Source organism: Arctopsyche grandis, chromosome 13 (genome assembly GCF_051622035.1).
Source record: "Arctopsyche grandis isolate Sample6627 chromosome 13, ASM5162203v2, whole genome shotgun sequence".
NCBI classification, from domain to species: domain Eukaryota; kingdom Metazoa; phylum Arthropoda; class Insecta; order Trichoptera; family Hydropsychidae; genus Arctopsyche; species Arctopsyche grandis.
This window is the reverse complement of record NC_135367.1, coordinates 1719480-1740386: the sequence shown is the minus strand read 5'-3', so window position 1 is coordinate 1740386 and position 20907 is coordinate 1719480. Positions and strand designations below refer to the sequence as shown.

At 35.2% G+C, this 20907-nt stretch overlaps 2 protein-coding genes across 3 annotated transcripts; both read left to right on the top strand.

Annotated features, from left to right (window-relative positions):
* The first annotated feature begins 339 nt into the window (after positions 1-339).
* LOC143921710 (CXXC-type zinc finger protein 1-like) lies at positions 340-8420 on the top strand. 2 transcript variants are annotated; one of them, XM_077445061.1, is made up of 11 exons: positions 340-968; positions 1045-1166; positions 1246-1406; positions 1580-1727; positions 2796-2918; positions 4824-5025; positions 5096-5293; positions 5395-5607; positions 5684-5774; positions 6694-6850; positions 6924-8420. In XM_077445061.1, the coding sequence occupies exons 1-11, from the start codon at positions 939-941 to the stop codon at positions 7012-7014; spliced, it is 1536 nt and encodes a 511-aa protein (XP_077301187.1). In that variant the 5' UTR covers positions 340-938; the 3' UTR covers positions 7015-8420. The 2 variants fall into 2 exon arrangements, with proteins under 2 accessions (XP_077301187.1, XP_077301186.1); XM_077445060.1 differs by having other exon boundaries at positions 841-968; positions 1246-1412.
* A 5418-nt stretch (positions 8421-13838) lies between these two features.
* Positions 13839-19328, top strand: LOC143921323 (uncharacterized). Its single transcript, XM_077444571.1, has 7 exons — positions 13839-13892; positions 14009-14102; positions 17128-17303; positions 17428-17594; positions 18807-18947; positions 19132-19219; positions 19311-19328. The coding sequence occupies exons 1-7, from the start codon at positions 13848-13850 to the stop codon at positions 19326-19328; spliced, it is 729 nt and encodes a 242-aa protein (XP_077300697.1). The 5' UTR covers positions 13839-13847.
* Positions 19329-20907: the final 1579 nt, after the last annotated feature.

Below are 20907 nucleotides of genomic sequence, written 5' to 3'. Positions count from 1 at the left end.
CATAAAGAGGTCGGTGCACCATACATACGGCGCACGACCCCATCACCCCACGGATCACGTCCTGGCACTGAACCCATAAAAACCGCGCTCGCAGCATAACTAGGTCAGCGCGAGTACCAGGAACAAAAGAAAATGCACTCAACACGTGTCACATGTACACGTGCTCGAAACAGGTCATCCCTTGCATCAAGAGTACCAAGAACAAAGGATATGCACACGACACGCTCCAACCCAAAACGTTTATAAACCAACGCAGCAACCTCCACTAGCTGAGTGAGCCTCTAGAGTTCAGCTAGATCACATCTCCGAAGAAACCTCTTCGTACATACAATAACCATTGTACCAATTGAACGAAAATAAACGATCCTCTTTCAAGCTACACAACATGTGTTTCGTTAGACCGGGATACGGTCAACATACCTTCCCTGTCTTACACAGCGTTCCATACTTCTTTGAGTGCATTGAGTTTTGTGTAGCATCTTGGCGTTCAGTGTCCTATTTTCACATCGATACGTCATCACTGGCAAAACGCATTGATCGAAGATCTTTTTCTTTAAGCAGAGTGGCATTTTTGATTTAAAAACAGCATTCATCCGTCCAAATGCACTCCATCCTAATTTCATCTCTTTATCTCTTCATCTTTACTACCAGATATGTCAAATACTTCTCACCCCCGTGTTCCACTTCCTATCTTTCCAATTTATACCGAGCATACAATGTTCCATATTTATTGCGTATGTATAACTAAAATTTAATTTTTGGGTCCAAATCAAACTGAAAAACGCTTTACATTTTATTTTTTCATTTTTCTACAGACATTGACAATGGTCTACAAAACACATACTAAGACCTATTGCGTGCATCTTAACAACTGTCAGTTGTCCAGCTTCCGAACGTCTGTCCTTCGCTGTGACGTTTAATACAAAAAGACCACCAAAATGAGCGAGAAGAAAAGCCACAAGCCTTCTGTAAGTACATTAAACGACAATACTTTCACACCTACAACAATTTACATCACTAACAATCACCATCAAACAATTTCAGAAAGCAGACATTGCCAAACAATTCGTGCTACCCGAAAGGCAGTCGAAGATCACAACCCTGTTAAACCAAGCTGGTCAGGCTTACTGCATATGCCGAACTTCCGACAGTTCGCGTTTCATGATGTATGCACCTACAATAATTCATACTACATTCCATTACACTTGATTACTATACATTGTATGTCTCATCGAAATGTTTCAGAGGTTGCGATGCGTGCGAGGAGTGGTATCACGGAGACTGTATAAACATAACTGAGCGCGAAGCCCGCTACATCAGGCAATACTACTGTGAGCGGTGTCGGCAAGAGGATCCATCGCTCACCACTCGGTTTAAGCCACGCAAGAGAGAGCGAGACGATAGAGGTCCAAGTAAATCTTTTGCACATCTGTTTGAGTGGCTTATTTACGAGTCATGTTAGATTGGATTAGAATTTCCCAATGAGTCCAAGTCGATATCCTAGTGTTGATAAATTCATATTCCTAATAATTATAAAGAATACTTACTTATGTTTAACAAAATCAATATTCATTTTCAGATCGAGATGAGCGCAAAAAGAAACGTAAAGAACACTCGGAGAATAGGATTCAACAAATATCTGATTCAAGTCCTGAAGAGAGGGTATCTGCTAGTGCCAGCACCTGTGGCACTTGTTCTGGTTGCACACGTGTTTACGATTGTGCACGGTATGTATAATACTGTTGCGTAGGGGTGGGTGGAGGATCCAAATAAAAGGCCAAAGTCGCTTCACAGCATTTATTGGGTGATTAAGGAGATTCAAATACCGCCAGTGCTCCTTCCAGAATGATCTAATCAGTGGTGTACTGCTAAACTTTGAGATGCCGGTACACTCGATTTTGCACTTTCTTTGCATTATGCAAAAAATGCATCGAGTGTATCCTCAAAGCAATCTCCGAGCGATGAATGTATCCTTCAGTTCATGACACAAAGCCGTTTAGCCGTTCGTCGAAGCCCCCAAGAACGCTACCTACCCTCATGTATCGATAGCACAATTAAACATCCACCCTAGACAATGGTTTGAGCCGTCATAAGCGATAAATAAGTCCAGGGTCCATTTATTTCGTTAATGAGTCCATGAATGGAGACCAATATTTAAATGTTCTAAAGACACGTCTGGTGCCTCACATAAATCCTGGTGGTATCCTTGATCCTGACAGCATTTTTATGCATCACGGCGCTCCTTGTCATCGATCTTGGGTGAAAAATATTGCTAAAGTGGTAAAACTTTTCGAAAAAATTTAAGTTTTATATTATTTTGATTTTTGAAATTTTTATGCCGGGTCGCGTACCAGTACCGATAAAAGGTAGCAGGGCGCCGTACCGGCTATTCTACAACCCTGGATCTAATATGGCCTAAGTACCAGCTTATAAAGAGCAGGTCGCTCAATGCATCTTCTTCGACACGGTTGTTCACCTATTGTTTCGTCACGTACAGTTTCGTATCACGATCGTCCGGATTCTGGGAAATAGCGGAGATGCTACTCGGCCTAATCCGAGGGTCTCTATTGTTGCCCTCGAATGCACTTAAGCCGCCGGATAATCCCGATTGCACTTAACCGGCGGCGTACTTTACAATACCATTCATTTAAAAATGAGCTTTCATGCCTAACGGGATCTTTTGCAATTCAACTTCATGATTTTGTTTTCAAACTCGTCAATAAAAATACTCATACAGTTTGATTCCACTATTCAAATACTACATATGTTAATACCTGCATTAATTACTTTTTCAGTTGCGACGCATGTCAAGATAATATCAAAAACGGTATAACCACAAAACTAAAACTGAAATGCAAACAACGCACGTGCGTCAACAAAGCCATTTTGTCACACAAGAAATCTTCGAGTTCACCCAGGTAATTTTATATCATTGTTGTATTCCTTTACAGTGTTAAAATCACATAAGCTGCTGAGATGTCAACTTGTATATGTTACAGTCGGAAGTGAATTTTCACTTGTAATATATACCAACTAGCGTTTTAAGTCATCCATATTTGAATACAATTCAACTAGTTAATTATATCTCTACAAGCGCAAATACACTTTCAACAATGTGCGCCAGTTGTAAAATAAAAGTTGAGCTCTGATGTATTTACGAATGCTTTAGAATTCAATAATACGTTAATATTTGCTAGGTATTACGAATAAAGACAATCATTACTGTATTACGATAATTCTAAGAATTTGTTCAAAACAAAAAATTGTCTTTCCAACTCAATTTACTAGTCGAATGACGTTTTCACGAAAACCTTACCTCTCCATCAAACCTGGCACCGACTTATAGTTGAGCTGTATTTTCAGTTGTAATATATTTTAACCAGTTGGAATGCAATTGGCCATATGAATCAACTTACATGGGTTAGACCAGCGGTTTCCAAACTGGGAGGCGCGGACTATTGCCAGGGGAGGCGCCAAAACTTTTTAGTAAACAAATAATTTTCATACCATAATATCTACAAATAAATAAAACTTCATATCGTAGCTTGACAGTAAAAATTCAATGCATGAATGTTTATTTTTATTTTTCTTTCATATTTATATACACATTTAATTACAACCTTTTTCGAAGAAAATCAACATGAAGAGGCATATTTGTGGACGAACGATAATTTTATTGTTAAACTTGCCTATTTGGTTGAAATTTTTGGAAAATTGAGCGGTTTAAATAAATCAATGCAGGGATCAAAAATACATCCACTTGTTCAAAAAGACAAAGTAAAAGCTTTCATTAAAAAGTTGAAGTTATGGAAATCAAATTTACAAAAGAATGAGTTGGATATGTTTTCACTTTCCAAAGATTTCTGGGCCACAGCCAATATTGAAGCAAGTAAAAATTTTTTTATTGACCACTTGGATGGTTTAGTTTAGTGCTGCATTTTTCCAATTATTTCAAATACCTTGATTTCTCAAAGTTTTTATGGATACAGAAACCATTTAACTACAACGAAGAAGACGAAATCGAGCTGACAACCATCGAAAAAGAAAAATTGATAGAATTATCATGCGATAGCTCACTAAAACAAAAGTTTCAAAATTAAACCATAATTCAATTTTGGATGAATCTTAGTGGAGAGTATGAATCTTTGTATTGCAAAGCAATGTAAGTGCTTCTACCGTTTGTAACGTCTTATTTATGCGAAACGGGCTTTTTGGTACTAGCTGCAATGAAAACCAAATATCGAGCCAGGTTAATATAGTCGAAAAGGAGTTACGAGTGGCACTCTCCATATTGCCCCCAAGATTTGATAAACTTTGTGCCAATAAACAACAATATCCTTTGCATTAAATTTTGATGTGTTAGTAGTAGTTTAATTAGTAATTTAATATAAAAATAAATATACGTGTTCGTATAAATTTATAATATAGCAAAACCTTTTTATTATTCAGTCTTTTAGTGTTCAGTATTATTTTAAATAAAGTTTTATTATTTCAAACGTGTTCATATTATTATATCTATTAAAAAATAAAAGGTAGGGAGGCGCGGAAAAAAAATTTTTTTTTAGGGAGGCGTAGTAGCATAAAGTTTGGAAACCGCTGGGTTAGACGGAATATATTCCAACTAATCATAATATATTACAACTGAAAATGTACTTGGAACTACATATAACGGTAGTCGGTATCAGGTTAGATGGAAGATATTACAACTGGAAGATACACTTCAACTGTAACATATACATTGCAAACTCTTACCGGCATATTTGAATCCAAGATCTATCATTACTGATAGCATATAAAATCAATGTTTATGTACTACATTACAGCAACAGAAGTAAGCATCCACCGACTGAAGTAGCCACCGTAGCTACCAATAATGGACCGGACAACACTACAGTATTCTTACCTCATCTGCTGTCTACAACGCGTCAATGCTACGGTCCCAAATGTACAAAAGCGGCATTGATCGGTTCAAAATATTGCTCGGACAGCTGCGGCATGAGGCTGGCAACTTCCAGAATATATCAAGTACTGATATTCAACACTTTTGAACTAATCTTTGCCTACATTGTACTAATATAATAATAATAATGCGTAGGTACTACCGCAACGCATTCAGGAGTGGTCTCTGCGCAGTTGTGGAGCTGAAGGAGCAGACCGCAAAGCCCTGGCACGTGTCCGTTCGCAGATAGCTTGCGTCCATGCTGCACTTCAGCAGCTCGAGCGCAAACGACTCAACTTGGACGAATTGATAGAACGAGCGAAACTGGCTCAACCGGCTTCGCCTAAAGATGAGGTCGTTATCGTTTAATCTAAGATAATAATGAAGTTCTATTATTATCTTATCGAGAATAATATAATAATAGAATTGCAATTAATTTCTATATATTTTTTCAGGATTCTGAAGAGGAAACTGAGATGTCTATATATTGCATTACATGTGGGCATGAGATACATTCCCGCACGGCAGTTAAGCATATGGAGAAGTGCTTCATTAAGTACGAAGCGCAATCTTCTTTCGGCAGTGTGTTCAAGACACGTATCGAAGGCAATAATATGTTTTGCGATTTTTATAATCCATCCAACCAGACTTATTGTAAACGTCTTCGGGTGATTTTTTTTTTTATATATATAAACTACTTATTTTAATCTGTATTATTATAATAACATTCAGTGCTATTTTTAGGTTCTTTGTCCGGAACATTGTAAAGAGCCAAAAATCAACGATACTGACGTTTGCGGTTGCCCGCTAGTTAAGGATTTGTTCATTCCTTCAGGTGCTTATTGAATGAGCTAATCTTGTATAACACTGTTCGACACGAAAAATGGTTCAGAGACGAGATATGACTTTTCTTATAGATCTATGCCCAGTAAACACGAATCTGGTAATAAAAATGTTGATTGGCTCGAAATTCGGAGATATATGTGTTGTTTAAATCGCGCGATTTTTCTATATCTTGGTGTTGTTCGGTCGATGCCTCAAAATCTGTCAATTTCCTGTTCAAAATAAATATTGGAATCTATAGTCGGGTATTTTATCTTTCATTTGTAGTACTTTTCAGCTTTCAAATCTCTCTAAGTAGTCGTCCAGTTCAAATCAAAAGTCAAAAGTACGTATTTTCACTTGGGATTTTTTCCCACTGTTAATACTATTTTATATTGAGTATTTTCTATTGAAACATGTTTATTGGGATAGTGTTCTGGCCACACTATTTTTTGTTTTCGTTTAAAAGGGTTAATTGGAAGTGTGCCGAATTTTAAATCGGTAAAATTGTGAGCTAAAAACTCGTACTAGTATTTACTCGTATTTACACGAATCTGAGTTGAATTTATAGGGATAATATATTAAATTGTCTTTATAGAAAAATCATATTTCGACTATTCTTGTGGATTGATAACAAAAAGTCTATTGATAACCGGCTAACCTCGATAAAATAAACCGATTTAAAAAACATATATGTATCTCCGAATCTCGAGCCAATCAACATTTTTTATTACCAGATTCACTGGGCATAGATCTATAAGAAAATTTATATCTCGTCTCAGAACCAAAAAAAAAGTCGTCATTTGTCGAACAGTGTAATTATTAAATATTTTTCAAAAACTACACTAATGAATTTGTCTAAACATTTCATATCAACTAATTCTGGCCTAAAATATCCAATGAAACGAGAAAATGTTTTTTTTATTGTATAGGGGAATTCTGTCGAGCTCCTCGCAAGTCTTGTCTGAAGCATCACGCTTGGGAGAAGTTGCGTAGGGCCGAAGTCGACATGGAAAGGGTCAGGCAATGGTTGAAAATAGACGAGCTGATGGAACAAGAAAGGAACATTCGATGTGCAATGGCGTCCAGGTATTCTATTGTCACTTTTTGCTACGGGTTGTTTGATTATGGCATTATAATATTAATTTTTGGTAAATTTTAGAGCTGGCGTCCTCGGCCTGATGCTGCACTCGACGTACAATCACGAAGTCATGGAAATGATAACATCCAACATTCAAAGCGTCAAACAATAATGATTTTTAATGAAAATGTTTAACTTGTATGAACGATATGTACATATATTTTGTATTTCGATTTTTTTTTATTAATAAATATTCTTAAATTTTTCGTTACATTATATTGTTTTTATACACAATTGTATTGTATCGATATCATATTGGCAGATGTACCCATATAAAGAGGCATACAAACTGTCATATTAGAGCTACTGTGAACTCACTTTTACGCTTGATTACCCAGACACCTCCCCTATGTTTTGGCGACGATCGCTTCTCCAACTGTGGTTCGTGTGTGGACCAAAAACATATTAGTATATATTAAAAAAGACTAATCAGTAATCACCGATCATGCGATTAGGGATTGCAAAAATACCGGAATTTCCGATACATGTATTATCGGTAAAATATTCCCAAACATTCAAATACAGGATATTCGGGTACAAAACTGTGAAGTAGGTACGTCCCAGTTATAAAGGATTATAATGTTTCGTACGACTTAAGCTTATGAGATACCCAACCATCACTCACTGGGGATGCAAAACGAAGAGAAGAGAAGAACCAAATAATATATTTTATCACATGTTCAATGTATGTACGCAATTTACTAAAATCAGCACTTTATAGAAAACATTTTCTTATTTAAATTAAAATTGAAGAGGTTCGCGAACTTGAGACACATTGTATGTACATATATTTATAAAAAAATTGAAACAATTTTACAGACGTATGGCGTGATAAAATAAAGACAGATCGAAAACAATTTATAAAATAATAGCTCGCTCAATATCGCGGATGCAAAATCGGTTGTTTTCAACAAATAAAATATACGAATTTGAAAAAAATCGATAGTATCAGTATTCCTTTTTTAAATACCGGTATTACCAAATACGTATTTTCTTTCAAATACTGATAATACCGGTATCGATACTCTCGGTACTGCAATCCCTACATGTAATTGGATAATAAAAACCGCTTGGGGCCTCAATGCCACTCTCGTTTACTACTAACTGATAGTAATGTTTTCTTTTAATTACCAACACTGATGATAAAAACGAATATTGGGATCAAAATTAAAGCTAACAATTAATTAGTTTTATTCAAATTTAGTCGTTTTGATACAAGTATGCTAAAATATTAACTCGACAAAAACATAAGTAACTCGACAAAAACATCTACATACATAATGGATTATTCAAACTGTGCACTGAAGGATTGTAAATAGGTTTTTGAGCTCTTTTTCCTATTATGCTTTAGATTAACATTAGAATAATATAATACTATGATTACTCACCAAATTAAATTAAATTGTAAAATAGAAAATGATCAGTAGATCAGTAGCTATTAAAATAGATATAAGATGTATTGTGAACATAATTTCGTAATAATAAAAAGCATTTAAAAATCAAACTGTGCATTTGTGCAAGTAATCGCTGTTATAAAACTATTTTTGAATCAACTATTATGACAAATTATCAAAATTAAGTATTCAAAACATCGTAGTGCACTAGTAGAGAGGTCGTGGGCTCAAATCCCGTCCAAATACACTGTTGACGAGATTTAGTGGTTATATTAAAAGTATATTGAGTTTGTTGAATTCTATAAATGTATTTCTCGCAAATTTATGATGTATCAAAAGTTTTTTTAACTGGCCATAGATGTCTCTATTGTATTCTATGTACTGTTATATTTGAAAATTTGTTAGTACTTACGTACAAAAAAAAATAATCTAGCTATAATAATTTAATTTTTAATAATTAATAAAAATAATGTCATGACACTTATTTATGTATGTATGTGTGTAATAAAATAACATAAATAAATCAGATATCTTCCGGGTTTGTATCTTTATTGCCGGCAGTTTTAGAAGCTGTGCAACGAGCAAGTGCACGTGGTGCAATTCGAAGGGGCTGGCTAAAAGGCGTTTCGAGGGGTACGCACATATTGAACAATATTTTCATAATTTGAATTTAATTAAATCTAGACCGTGTGAAATTGGCCTTTATTGTGCACACACATATATAAAGATATAAGTAGACCACGTGTCATATTGCGCAATTATTGTAATATTCAGGAAAAATACGATATGAATTAACATATATGTATCAAATCTAACGGTAAGGTTATATTTAGTAAAGTTATATTTAATAAGGTTATAACTCGGTTGATGTTTTCAAAAATATTACTCCTTTTGTTTTTAAAATAAATACTTGTCTTGTGGTTGAAGTCGTATGACGTACAATGTGTTTTTATATACCCATATCTCTACCCTACTCCTTTCCTTTTGGGCATGTTTAGGTATATATAATTCCCTTGAATTTCAGAGAAACTTATCATTTAAGGTCTGTTCATACCTAGTCAGCACGTACCGACTTCAGCAGGTATCCGGCCGTACGAAAAGTATTCTTTGGTACATTTTGTATGGGCATATTCATACCAACCGTCACGTTTACGCCACGGCAGGCTTACAGCAGTACCCGACATTTCCTGTTCATACCTTATAGCAACATCCGTCAACGTATCGTAACCGTTTTTTTGACCATCGTGGAAATATACACGCGAATTACGTGCCATGAGTCTGCCGCTTTGCTGTTTTGGACCAATTATCGATAGTGACAGTTGACAGCTGTTCAATCTTTCGACATGGTTTTGGCGCAAAAATTTAAAAAATATTTAAAAAAATTTTAAATTTTTTACGGAAATATTTAAAAAAAATTTGTCCATCATCCACAAGCTCCTTATACAGTGTCCAAAACATTCCTTCGGTTTTTCTATTTTTTAACATGGGATGCACATCAAAACGCCTCCGTGCTTTTTTATTGCCTTCTTGAGCTTCTTCATCCAACAAAAACGCGATTATACATAATTTTTCGTTCGATAAACGCCGAAACATTTTTGCTGACTTGTATTCTGACGCGTAGCTACGAATGCACGTGTATGTATTCATATTGTAAGTACTCGACAATACGACGTAAGCAATATTGCGCCGTATCGTCATGGCCTGTAATGTATAAGTAAGCCGATTTTGCCTTGCACTCGGCCAAATTGCTGTAAGCGTGACGTGACCGTGACGTGTAGGTAGATATGAATAGAAATATAATAAAATGACATATTTGAAACGGAGTCGTGCAGTACTGAAGCCGTGCAGTGCTGTTAAGTATAAACAGACCTTAATTCGTTTTGTTCTCCAACTTCTACGCCGTGCCCGTCGTTGCTGGAGCAGTTGGTACTTTATGTCCTTATTAATTATGTGTGTGGTAGACATGATCATTTGATGGTTCTACTTCCGGCCCACAGTTCTTTTTCGAATGGCTGATTTTCCAAGAGTTATCCGACTCTAAATGAAATCGTTGCTGCCGTCCCTGAATGTGATAGTTTTCACATCAGTGAGTGTAGGTTATCAGAGATTATTCTAACCTATTTGTCTGGTAGCCTGCGCTCATCATTATTTTCATAATTGAATAGTGATGTATGGGTGAATTTTGATCTTATCTCTTCTATTTGATCTTATATACAAATGTGTGCAACGCACACAGGCGGCTGAAATATATAGGCGGCCGAAAGAAACGAGAGTCGAAAAAAATATATTCCTTAAAAAATACGAAACAAGACATCGTACTTTTGAAAATGCAATTAGGTTGTCTTGTTGATTGCTGTTGCACGTTACAACTTTTCGAACTATAAGTCAGTGAAATAACAGGATAGCAGGTATAGCTTCGGTCCGCATAGAGCTAGTTATTTTATGTTCTATCATCTTTCTATCATCCTAGATGTGGGATTGGAGATAAAAACACCATATTTTCATAAAAGAACTTGAAAACTTTTTTTGGTTAATTTTTAGTGTGATTAAAATTTTAAAAACTATATTTCTCACACAATATTTATCACAAGGTAAGATTTTTGTACTACTCGCATGAACTTAATTTATTTATTAATATGATTTATACAAATGCTGATAAAACTAAAGAACGGCCGATTTAAGTTTGCACACAGGCGGCCGAACTCTTAGGGGTGACCCTGCTTCACTGTTCTTTTTCGGATGGCTCATTTTCCAAGAGCTATCCAACTCTTAATGAAATCGTTTCTGCCGTGCCTGAATGTGATAATTTCCACATTAGAGATTATTCTAACCTATTTGTCTGGTAGCCTGCACTCATGATTATTTTCATAATTGTGAATTTTTGATCTTATCTCTTCTATTGGACCTCACAGAGATGTTTTGTATTCACGGCTGGTTCTTGTACATGCATACATATTGGTGCTGACTGTTAATGCAAGACATTCCCAATTTTTCAAAATATTTAAAGATAACTGAGTATATGTTTCTTGGTATGTTTTCTACTATTATGCTCGACTGACTTTTGGCAAACGTGTGACTAAATTCTAATTCGGCGTTTCCCCGTTTACAAATCAGTGTCTAAACAGAATGCCATTGTAATAGGATTAGGGTGCATTTGTCATGCGTGTTACGGATATTATCCGCCAACGCAATATGTCCAATAGTTCACCCCTCTCGGAATTATGCGATTAATTCTTTTTTTCCGCTTTTGTGACATTTTTGACCAACTCAAATATGATCCAATTTGTAACCAACAAAATTAAAAGCGCAAAAAAATACAAGTTAAAGTGAAGTCAAAAATAAAGTTGTTAAATAATCTGCCGTTTCTGTACATTTTAATTTGTATGTTTGATTGAATTCGTGAAGGGACACGTGGTTCAGATGGTCAATGGATTCGTTTAGCGTTTAAACAGTGTTTATTTCTCGATGCGTTGAAATGAACATGTCTTTTACCAACTTAACAATTTAAATATACATATGTATACCAAGCACGCCAACTTAATCATTTATACATGCACTATACTGGGCTTGAAAACTAAATCCTACATATGTATGGAAGATATTACATGTAAAATTTAAAACTTAGAGTTTTAAATGTTTCTTCTAGTAGTGAGAATACCGTCGAACCACGAAAAAAAGCTTCTTAATTAAATTTATTTAAATCGAAAAAAAATATATTATTTGTCGACCGACCAATCACAAAAGTCTTTGACCAATCCAGCCAATCAGAAACGACCTTGACGACAGCCAATCAAAAACGAATCGCAGACGCCGTTTCCGGTTTATATATAAGACTAGTTGTTTTACCCGGCTTCGCTCAGTATTTTTAATATAAACAGCGTAAACATGGCGAATCTAATAGTAAATATTAATTTGTTTTTTTATTAAATTTATTTCAATCGAAAAAAAATAGAATTGTCTTCATAGAAATTTTGACTTGTTTACGAAGTTCCCAACCAAAGATACATACAAAGTCTCTTTCGAAATTATATATTAGATCTTCTTTCAATTTCATTCATGTTCATTTCCATTCTTACTTAACTGCGGAAAAAATCTAATGCGTATAGGACATACATATATCATCATTTACAGCCATTCACTATCGAATGAAGGCCTCTCCAACACGCTTCCACTCGTCTCTGTTTTGCGCAACTCTCATCCATCTCACCCCGCACATTTTCCTAATTTCGTTCAACCATCTTCCCTGCGGTCTTCCTTTCACCCTTTTGCATTCTCTCGGGTACCATTCAAGCACTTCTTTTGTCCACCTTTCGTCCATTCTTCTAGCACGTGGCCCGCCCATTGGCATTTCAATCTCTCTATCCACTATGTCCACTACCCTTGTCATGCTTCTCACCCACGTGTTCCGCTTCCTGTCTTTCCTCGTTATACCAAGCATACAGCGTTCCATACTTCTTTGAGTGCATTGGATTTTGTGTAGCATCTTGGCGTACAGTGTCCAAGTTTCGCATCCATACGTCATCACTAGAGGTCGGAATCTAAAGGGGCCGGAAACGCGCCGCCTATTGTTCCATTGTTGTAAATCCTTTGTAAAAAAAGGTTCGGCAAACCTTTAACAATGCATTTACAATCTTTGAACAATAAACAGCCCCTTCAGATTCCGGTCTCTAGTCATCACTGGCAAAACGCATTGATCGAAGATCTTTTTCTTCGGGCATACATATATGTACATATATGTAACTGTCATAAATAAATCATAAATCTACATACTATGTACATATAAAGATGTTTGTTTATTTCGCCACAAGCCAAAACTTCTGTTTAAATTTTGGAAATCTTGTATACTATGTACATACAAATATACAAACCCAACATAAACATTATTGAAAGGAATCGAATCACAGGATCCCTCATATAAAGTTTCTGAAAATAATACTTTTTTACAAGTCTCTTATTAGCTTTCTTTCGCAAAAAATTGTTATTTTATTATTATTTTGAATTAGAATCTATTAATATTGTTATTTTATACCCATTTCCGAAAATATTAACACCTCAAAATCAAATCCTTGCACAAGACCCATACAAAGTTTCATAAATACACCAGTGATAATATTTAATATATAATATATCCGCACAATATAATCAAAAATCAATGCTGAAAATATGCACATACTCAAAAATACTGAAAACCACGCCTTTTGTCTCAACTACACCAATCCGAACTAGGGGTGGTTTCACCCCTACATATCCAACCAATCGCCAAAGCGCAACCTGTTACTGGGTAGAGCAACGTTCGAGCTATAAATTTTCAAGTTCATGCGAATATCCACTGTACTATACTAGAAATAGAGAACATTTTCGCGCAACTTGAGGCTGTCGTGTGTGCAATGTCAATATTTTATCTCACCCCCGTTCGAGAAGAGCTGAAAAACCAGGAAATGGACTCAGTTTATATTTCGACGTCGAAACAAGAACATACTCGTCCCCTCTATTATATTATAATTATTGAATCGCGATTAATCCCGTTTAATCACATATATTTTTAACACAAATGTCCATACCAAGTGACGCAGTGCACGTTTGGAATAACTCTACGGTGTGTTTTTTTTTTTTACTATTTTTTATCATTATTAATATTTATTTATGGCCAAATACTGTGCAATTTAATTTGTAGGTCTCAGTGTTTAATAAAATGTTTAAATATTCATTTAGGGTGGAGATTTGACTGGCTACGGATCTTTGTGGGCTGATCATCAGCCGCCGGCTTATCCCGATTTGTTGGCTGGATTTCCTCATCCGGATCTTGGTAAGATTTTTATCATTTTTATTTGTATTTTTCTATTCAGTAAATGTACTCATAAGTTCTGATTTATTTGTATTTAAATTTAATTTTTACGTAATACATCTTTAATTTTTATTGAAAACATAAAAGCTAACTACGAAAATTTAATAATATATAGGCAATATAAATAGCGCCAAAAATATAGCCAAAATCAAAAGAAGAAATTATATTACAAATTAAATAAAATCCGATATATGATTTTTCTAAATGGAATTTTATTCTCATATAAAGACAATTTAATATATTATCCCTATTAATTCAATTCAGATTCGGGTAAATACGAATAAATACTAGTACGAGGTTTTAGCTCGCACTTTTATCGATTTAAAATTCAGCACACTTCCAATTAACCCCTTTAAACGAAAACAAAAAATAGTGTGGCCTGAACACTATCCCAATAAACATGGTTCAATAGAAAATACTCTATATAAAATAGTATTAAAAGTGGGAAAAAATCCCAAGTGAAAATACGTACTTTTGACTTTGGATTTCAACTGGAAGACTACTTAGAGAGATTTGAAAGCTGAAAAGTACTAAAAATGAAAGATAAAATACCTGACTATAGATTCCAATATTCATTTTGAACAGGAAATTGACAGATTTTGAGACATCGAACGAACAACACCAAGATATAGAAAAATCACGCGATTTAAAGAACACATACATATGTATCTCTGAATCTCGAGCCAATCAACATTTTTTATTACCAGATTCGTGTTTACTGGGCATAGATCTATAAGAAATGTCATATCTTGTATCTGAACCATTTTTCGTGTCGAACAGTGTAATAGTTAATAGTATTTATTTTTTTAACCATTAAATATACTTACTAAACCTACAATAAAAATATTTTTATTAGTTCAACCCCGTCATTTTCAAGATTAAATCTTGGGTTAAGAGTTCTACTATTATTTTCTATTGTAAAATTTGTATGAATTTGCTGTTATATTGCATAAAAAAGATTCATGTAGTTGAAAATGTTGAAGTTAATAGTTTTGAATTTGATTGTAAATTATGTACATATGTATATTTATTTACATATAAAATAATAGCTAATTAACCAATGAAACTTACATATTTACGTATATTAACCACATAAATCTGTATGACAGTATTTTTCAGATCACTTTCCTTGCTGGTAGCATTTAACAACGAATTAAAATCAAATAAAAAATTACACAGTATATGTATATATGTACGAGTATATATGTAGTATTACACCCACAAACAAATGTATGAAATTTGTATAATTTTATTCCATATAAAAGCTATTCCGGATACGTAATACTAAGTAAAATACATAGTTTAAATACATGTCTTGATGAAAACATTCTCCAGTGGCGCTTTTTTAAAATTGTATATTAATATATATTTCATTATAGTTTGGTCCTCCGTAAATATACGTACAATATATTTGCGCAAATAAATATTTGCACAAAAATAATATATTTTTGGAAACCCTTCGTTCCGAAATTGGTGAGACAGCACTGACGTATGTTTAATATAACATACGTAGTTATATGTATATAAGCACCCATAGGTCTTAGGTGTAAATCCATCTGTACTCTGTAGATAATCATCATCATCATCATCTACAGTCACTCATCATCCACTGCTGGATGAAGGCCTCTCCAGCCCACTTCCACTCGTCTTTGTTTTGCGCAACTCTCATCCATCTCACCCCACACATTTTCCTAACTTCGTCTACCCATCTTCCTTCTTATTTATTCTCTCGGGTACCATTCTAGCACTTCTTTTGTCCGCCTTTCGTCTATTCTTCCACCCATGTGGCCCATTGCCATTTCAATTTCTTTATTTCATCCAATTTATGTCCACTACCCTTGTCATATTTCTCACCCATGTATTCCGCTCCATGTCTTTCCTCGTTATGCCGAGCATACAGCATTCCATACTTATTTGAGTGCATTGAACTTTGTGTAGCATCTTAGCGTTCAATGCCCAAGTTTCACATCCATACTTCATCACTAAGGATAGGCGCTCGGGTTCTATTTCTATTTCTATGAATTTCTATTGTCAACCTTTTCTAGCTTTCTAGGACAATAGAAATTGACGATAGGCAGCCCCTCTTTCCTGGGAAATAGAACCCAAGCGCCTATCCTTAGTCATCACTAGAGGTAGGATAGCCAAGGTGCCGCTCATTGTTCCATTGTTGTAAATCCTTTGTAAAAAAGGTTCGGCAAACCTTTAAAAATGCATTTACAACATTTGAACAATACAGGGCACCCTCTGGGTCCGGGCTTTAGTCATCACTGGCAAAACGCATTGATCAAAGATCTTTTTCTTCAGGCAGAGTGGCATTTTTTATTTTAAAACAACATTCATTCGTCCAAATACACTCCATCCTTATTTCATACGTCTCTTTGTGTATTCTTCTTTACTACTCGACATGTCTATTACTTGACCTAAATATAAATAATTATTTACTACTTCTACTGTTTTATCATCTAATGAAATACTATCAGGCATGCAATAACTATTGAACATTAGTTTGGTCTCATCTACGTTAGTTTTTAATCCTACTTTCCTACTTCACCTGTCCAGCTGATGACTCGAGAAGCGACCGTTAATGCTTAGGGCCGGGCCGCACCGTGCAACTTTGTCGGCCGACTTGTTGCGCGACACGAAAAAATTGTATGGAAATGTGTGCGACAAACAAGTTGACGAGTGTGGCATATCCCATCTACCTGCATGCATTGGTCTGGTCGCCCTCAGCCAAGTTGTTCACGAGTTGAGCGGTGCGGCCCGGCCCTTACTCCCACTGTGTCTCATTGCAGGTTCCTGAAAACGCCCTCAAGCACCGTATTGAATAGATAATATATGCTTAAGAATATTGTTTTCGTTACCAACCTTTTCCTAACCAAATTCGTAAAATCGTTATATATGTTATCCTCGCTTCATATCGCGAAATTCACCATCCCCATTAGGCTGATATATGTAAATAGAAATTAATGATATTGATTGTGTGCAGTTTGGGGCGGCGGCGCTCTGGGTGGTGGTCGGTGTCGTGGGGGCGCAGGGGGCGCCTCCGGGGGCAAAAAGCCAAGAAGAAGAGTAGCTTCGGTGGCGCAGCGCCGTGCAGCCAACATCAGAGAAAGGAGAAGAATGTTTAACCTGAACGAAGCATTCGACAAGCTGCGTAGGAAGGTGAGTTTATCTCTCATTTATAATCCAATTAACGGCCGAAACAGAACTAGAGAGAAATAAGACAGGTTGGCACGCAAACAAGACGAAAGTGAATATTATCCTAAATTGTTTTTGATTTGCGTAGGTTCCAACATTTGCCTATGAGAAGCGTCTCTCCCGCATCGAGACGTTGAGACTTGCCATCACTTACATCGGTTTCATGTGCGAGCTGCTGCATGGGGCTCCGCCCCCCAGGGACCCCCGAGGCCCCGCCATGTCCTCCAGGCACTTTCTAGACCCAGAACTTTCTTGGTGCGCTTAAAGGCAAACAATCGAAAAACATAAAAACAAGTCTTCCATTAAATACTACAATGTTTTTAGTAGGTGTTCAATGTAATATCATTGTAGTAACATTTCATAATCGACGATACCAACATGACAATATGCACCGTTTACTAAAATATCTATAGACGAAACGCTATAGTTATTAGCCAGTGTATTTACAGATATAAGCCACTTGGATTTTGAAGTACAAAAAATTTCAACCCTTTTACTTAAATACTATTACTTGACAACCTTAAATGCTCTCAGTTATACTCCTCTTCACTATTTTATTGCCGATTGAAGTTGGTTCAAGCGGCCAATAAATATGTCCTGGCTTACAACTGTAGCGTTTCCCATATAATGGCTATATAATTAAAATCACAAAACAAAAAGAAAAATAACATTCGATAGAGACCCATGACAATAAATATTTGTTTGATGTTGAATTCAATTTATGTATGTACTCGTATGTATGTATGTATGTAGTTGTATTTGTATAAATGGTCTGTGGATTTTCATTGTTGTCCTTGCTGTATTTTTTCATTATTTGCACATCTTTGAAAATTTTATTTATCTATAAATATTAGTCATGTAAAACAAAATACAAATCACGATTTCGTGTTAAATGTTATCATGTGCAATATTATTTATTTAATTTAATATATTAACATTTAATTCATGTAATACAATTGAGTTTCATTTCTCCTACAACCAAACATACTATATTATTTATTTACAATCCCTACTACGTATCCTATCCTATTAAAGGTCTATTCACTCTCGTATCTTATGGTGAGCCAAGGGGGGGGGGGAGAGGGGAGAGGGGAACGCAGATGAGGGACGCACGCCATTCGCGCGAATAAAGAATTGCAGACAAACGATTTGAATGAAAAATAATTATTTATTTTAATATTCAGTACAAGAGCTGATTACAGACTAACTTAAATTCTAACAATGTTGAGTTTATATACTCTTCAGCAAACAATGAATGTGTTGAAGACACGTGTTGTACAATCTTGGTTAGTCAGTGCATGGGTGCAGTACATATGAATAGTGCTATTAATTACATAGGTGCGTCATAAATCAATGGTGTACTTATAAAATTAGGTGTGTCTTATCTCTACTGGTTAGTCGTTTGTTCTTTATATTTATTACACATCATGTGACAACGAAAGAGTCATAATGAGTGTGTCATAGAAGTGATGAATTTAAGATGAATGAGTACAATGGTCGAGGGTTGTCTTCAGCCCTTAACTCCTCCCTTCTTAGATTGACTCAACTCCCATTGAAGTTGGATTGGGGTCAACGCTGGTGGTTGATAATAAACGATAGGAGCTATTGGTATAGCCGCTTCCGTTGCTTCTGTCCTTTTCTTGATTTTTCGTCTTATGATAATACACGTAAAACACAAAAGAACTAGGAATATGATTCCGCACAAAATGCCTTTTGAGTAATTTAGCTTGTCACTTGTTTGGTGTCGCACTAATTGTATTTAATTTCTATTTTTTATATTATACACTTGTAGTTGTTTTAAACTGAGTAATTATGCTACGTTGGTGATGCTAAGTGGTGTGAAGATGTTCGTTATTAATTTCACACTATCGAGAGTTGAAGTTATTCTGCTTGGATATGATACTTTATTGATACGTATCGTACAATTTTTAAATTGTATTAATATTGTTCCCATAATGTTCTTGTTTATAGTTCAACAGGTGCTGCTGAATTATATTTGCGTTTTAGTAGAAACTGATAGATAATTGGCTTCTATAATTTCAACATATTCACTATCGTGTGTTTCCGTTAATTCATAATGTGCATGTTGGTTGGTGATTAGCTTTGTGATGCACATCTCGCTCGACGTTTTTCTTGGAGAATCCATATTGCAAAAGTATATCCCTTCGATGTTTCGGCAGCGTGTGTCCAAGTATTGAAAGTAAAACTCATTCATTACAATAAAAGGTTTGGGCCGGGCCGCACCGCTCAATTCGCGAAAAACTTGGTTGAGGGCGACCAGACCAACGCATGCAGGTAGAAGGGACATGCCGCACCCGTCAACTTGTTTGTCGCACACATTTCCATACATTTTTTCGTGTGGCGCGACTAGTCGGCCGACAAAGTTGCACGGTGCGGCCCGGCCCTTTGGGAGTAAGGATGGTTTTGGTTCCGTTGACAGAGATGGATTTTGTATGGAATAGTTTACTGGATTCCACATAGTAGTTAGGAATTTTTATATTGAAGATTATCTTAGATTCATCATTCATTATAACGACCTTGAAGTTCGACTAATTCGTATGTGTGTTCATACGATAATTTTACTTGTATATGACTAAGATCGCCCGGTTGCAATATCTGTTTTGAGATTATTCTGAAATTCGCGTTTCGGTTTAATTTTATTTTTATGTACTTTAATTTTATCTGTTTTAATTAATTTGCTTAAATTTTCTTTAACAATTTGTTTATTATATAAAGGTAAATACTTCCTTTTTTCTACGTTTATCGCGATGATATATGGTTTCATTTTCTACATATTCTTTTGGATTTGATAAATTTTCATTTAATTTGTTTATCGTTTTTTCCTTGTATTCGTTATTACGTTTTAAAATTAATTCTTTTTAACGTATTCATACATTGGTATGGTTATTTTATCAATTGTATCTAGTAATCCCGTTTTTTCTAAATGTCCGTTCATTATTTCGTATGGAGTTAATTTGGTTACTGAATGAATTGAGTTATTATAAGTTATTAACGATTCTGATAATTTTAATTCTTTTGTTTTTATTTCTCCACTAGTTTGTGTTATGATTCTGTATATTTCTGTCAAAGTCGAGTGTAATCTTTCAACTGGTGAGTTTCCTGTTGAGTTTCTCTGTGGGACAACATGGTGTTCGATGCCAAAATTCTTTAAAAGTAGAATCATTTCAATATTATAACGAATTTCATAATTACAACATTTCGGAAGTAAAAACAAAAACGGAAATCAACATTCAATATCTTATTAGAATCGAATACTTAAATAAAGAAGGGAGAGAAAATATTTTAAGAATTTGCAAACAGTATGAAGATATTTTCTTTAAAGAAGGACAGAAACTCAACTTCACTAATCAAGTAAAACATTCGATCACCACAAAAGATGATTTACCTATTTATACAAAAAGCTATAGATATCCAGAAATGCATAAAGAGGAAGTTAGAAAACAATATCATCATTTTTACAACAAAAAATAATAAGACCTAGCATTTCTCCATGGTCAATTCCAGTGGCGTAGCTACCGCGCCCGCAGACCCCGCAATGCGGGGGGGG

Bases quoted from the DNA above. Each gene is read 5' to 3' on its own strand.
- LOC143921710 (XM_077445060.1), top strand. From the start codon at position 939: ATGAGCGAGAAGAAAAGCCACAAGCCTTCT. The intron at 1,728-2,795 runs GTATGTATAATA...TTACTTTTTCAG, and splicing joins CGTGTTTACGATTGTGCACG to TTGCGACGCATGTCAAGATA. The intron at 5,608-5,683 runs GTGATTTTTTTT...TGCTATTTTTAG, and splicing joins CTTATTGTAAACGTCTTCGG to GTTCTTTGTCCGGAACATTG.
- LOC143921323 (XM_077444571.1), top strand. From the start codon at position 13,848: ATGTCCATACCAAGTGACGCAGTGCACGTTTGGAATAACTCTACG. The intron at 17,304-17,427 runs GTGAGTTTATCT...TGATTTGCGTAG, and splicing joins TCGACAAGCTGCGTAGGAAG to GTTCCAACATTTGCCTATGA. The intron at 17,595-18,806 runs GTGCGCTTAAAG...GTGTCATAGAAG, and splicing joins CTAGACCCAGAACTTTCTTG to TGATGAATTTAAGATGAATG.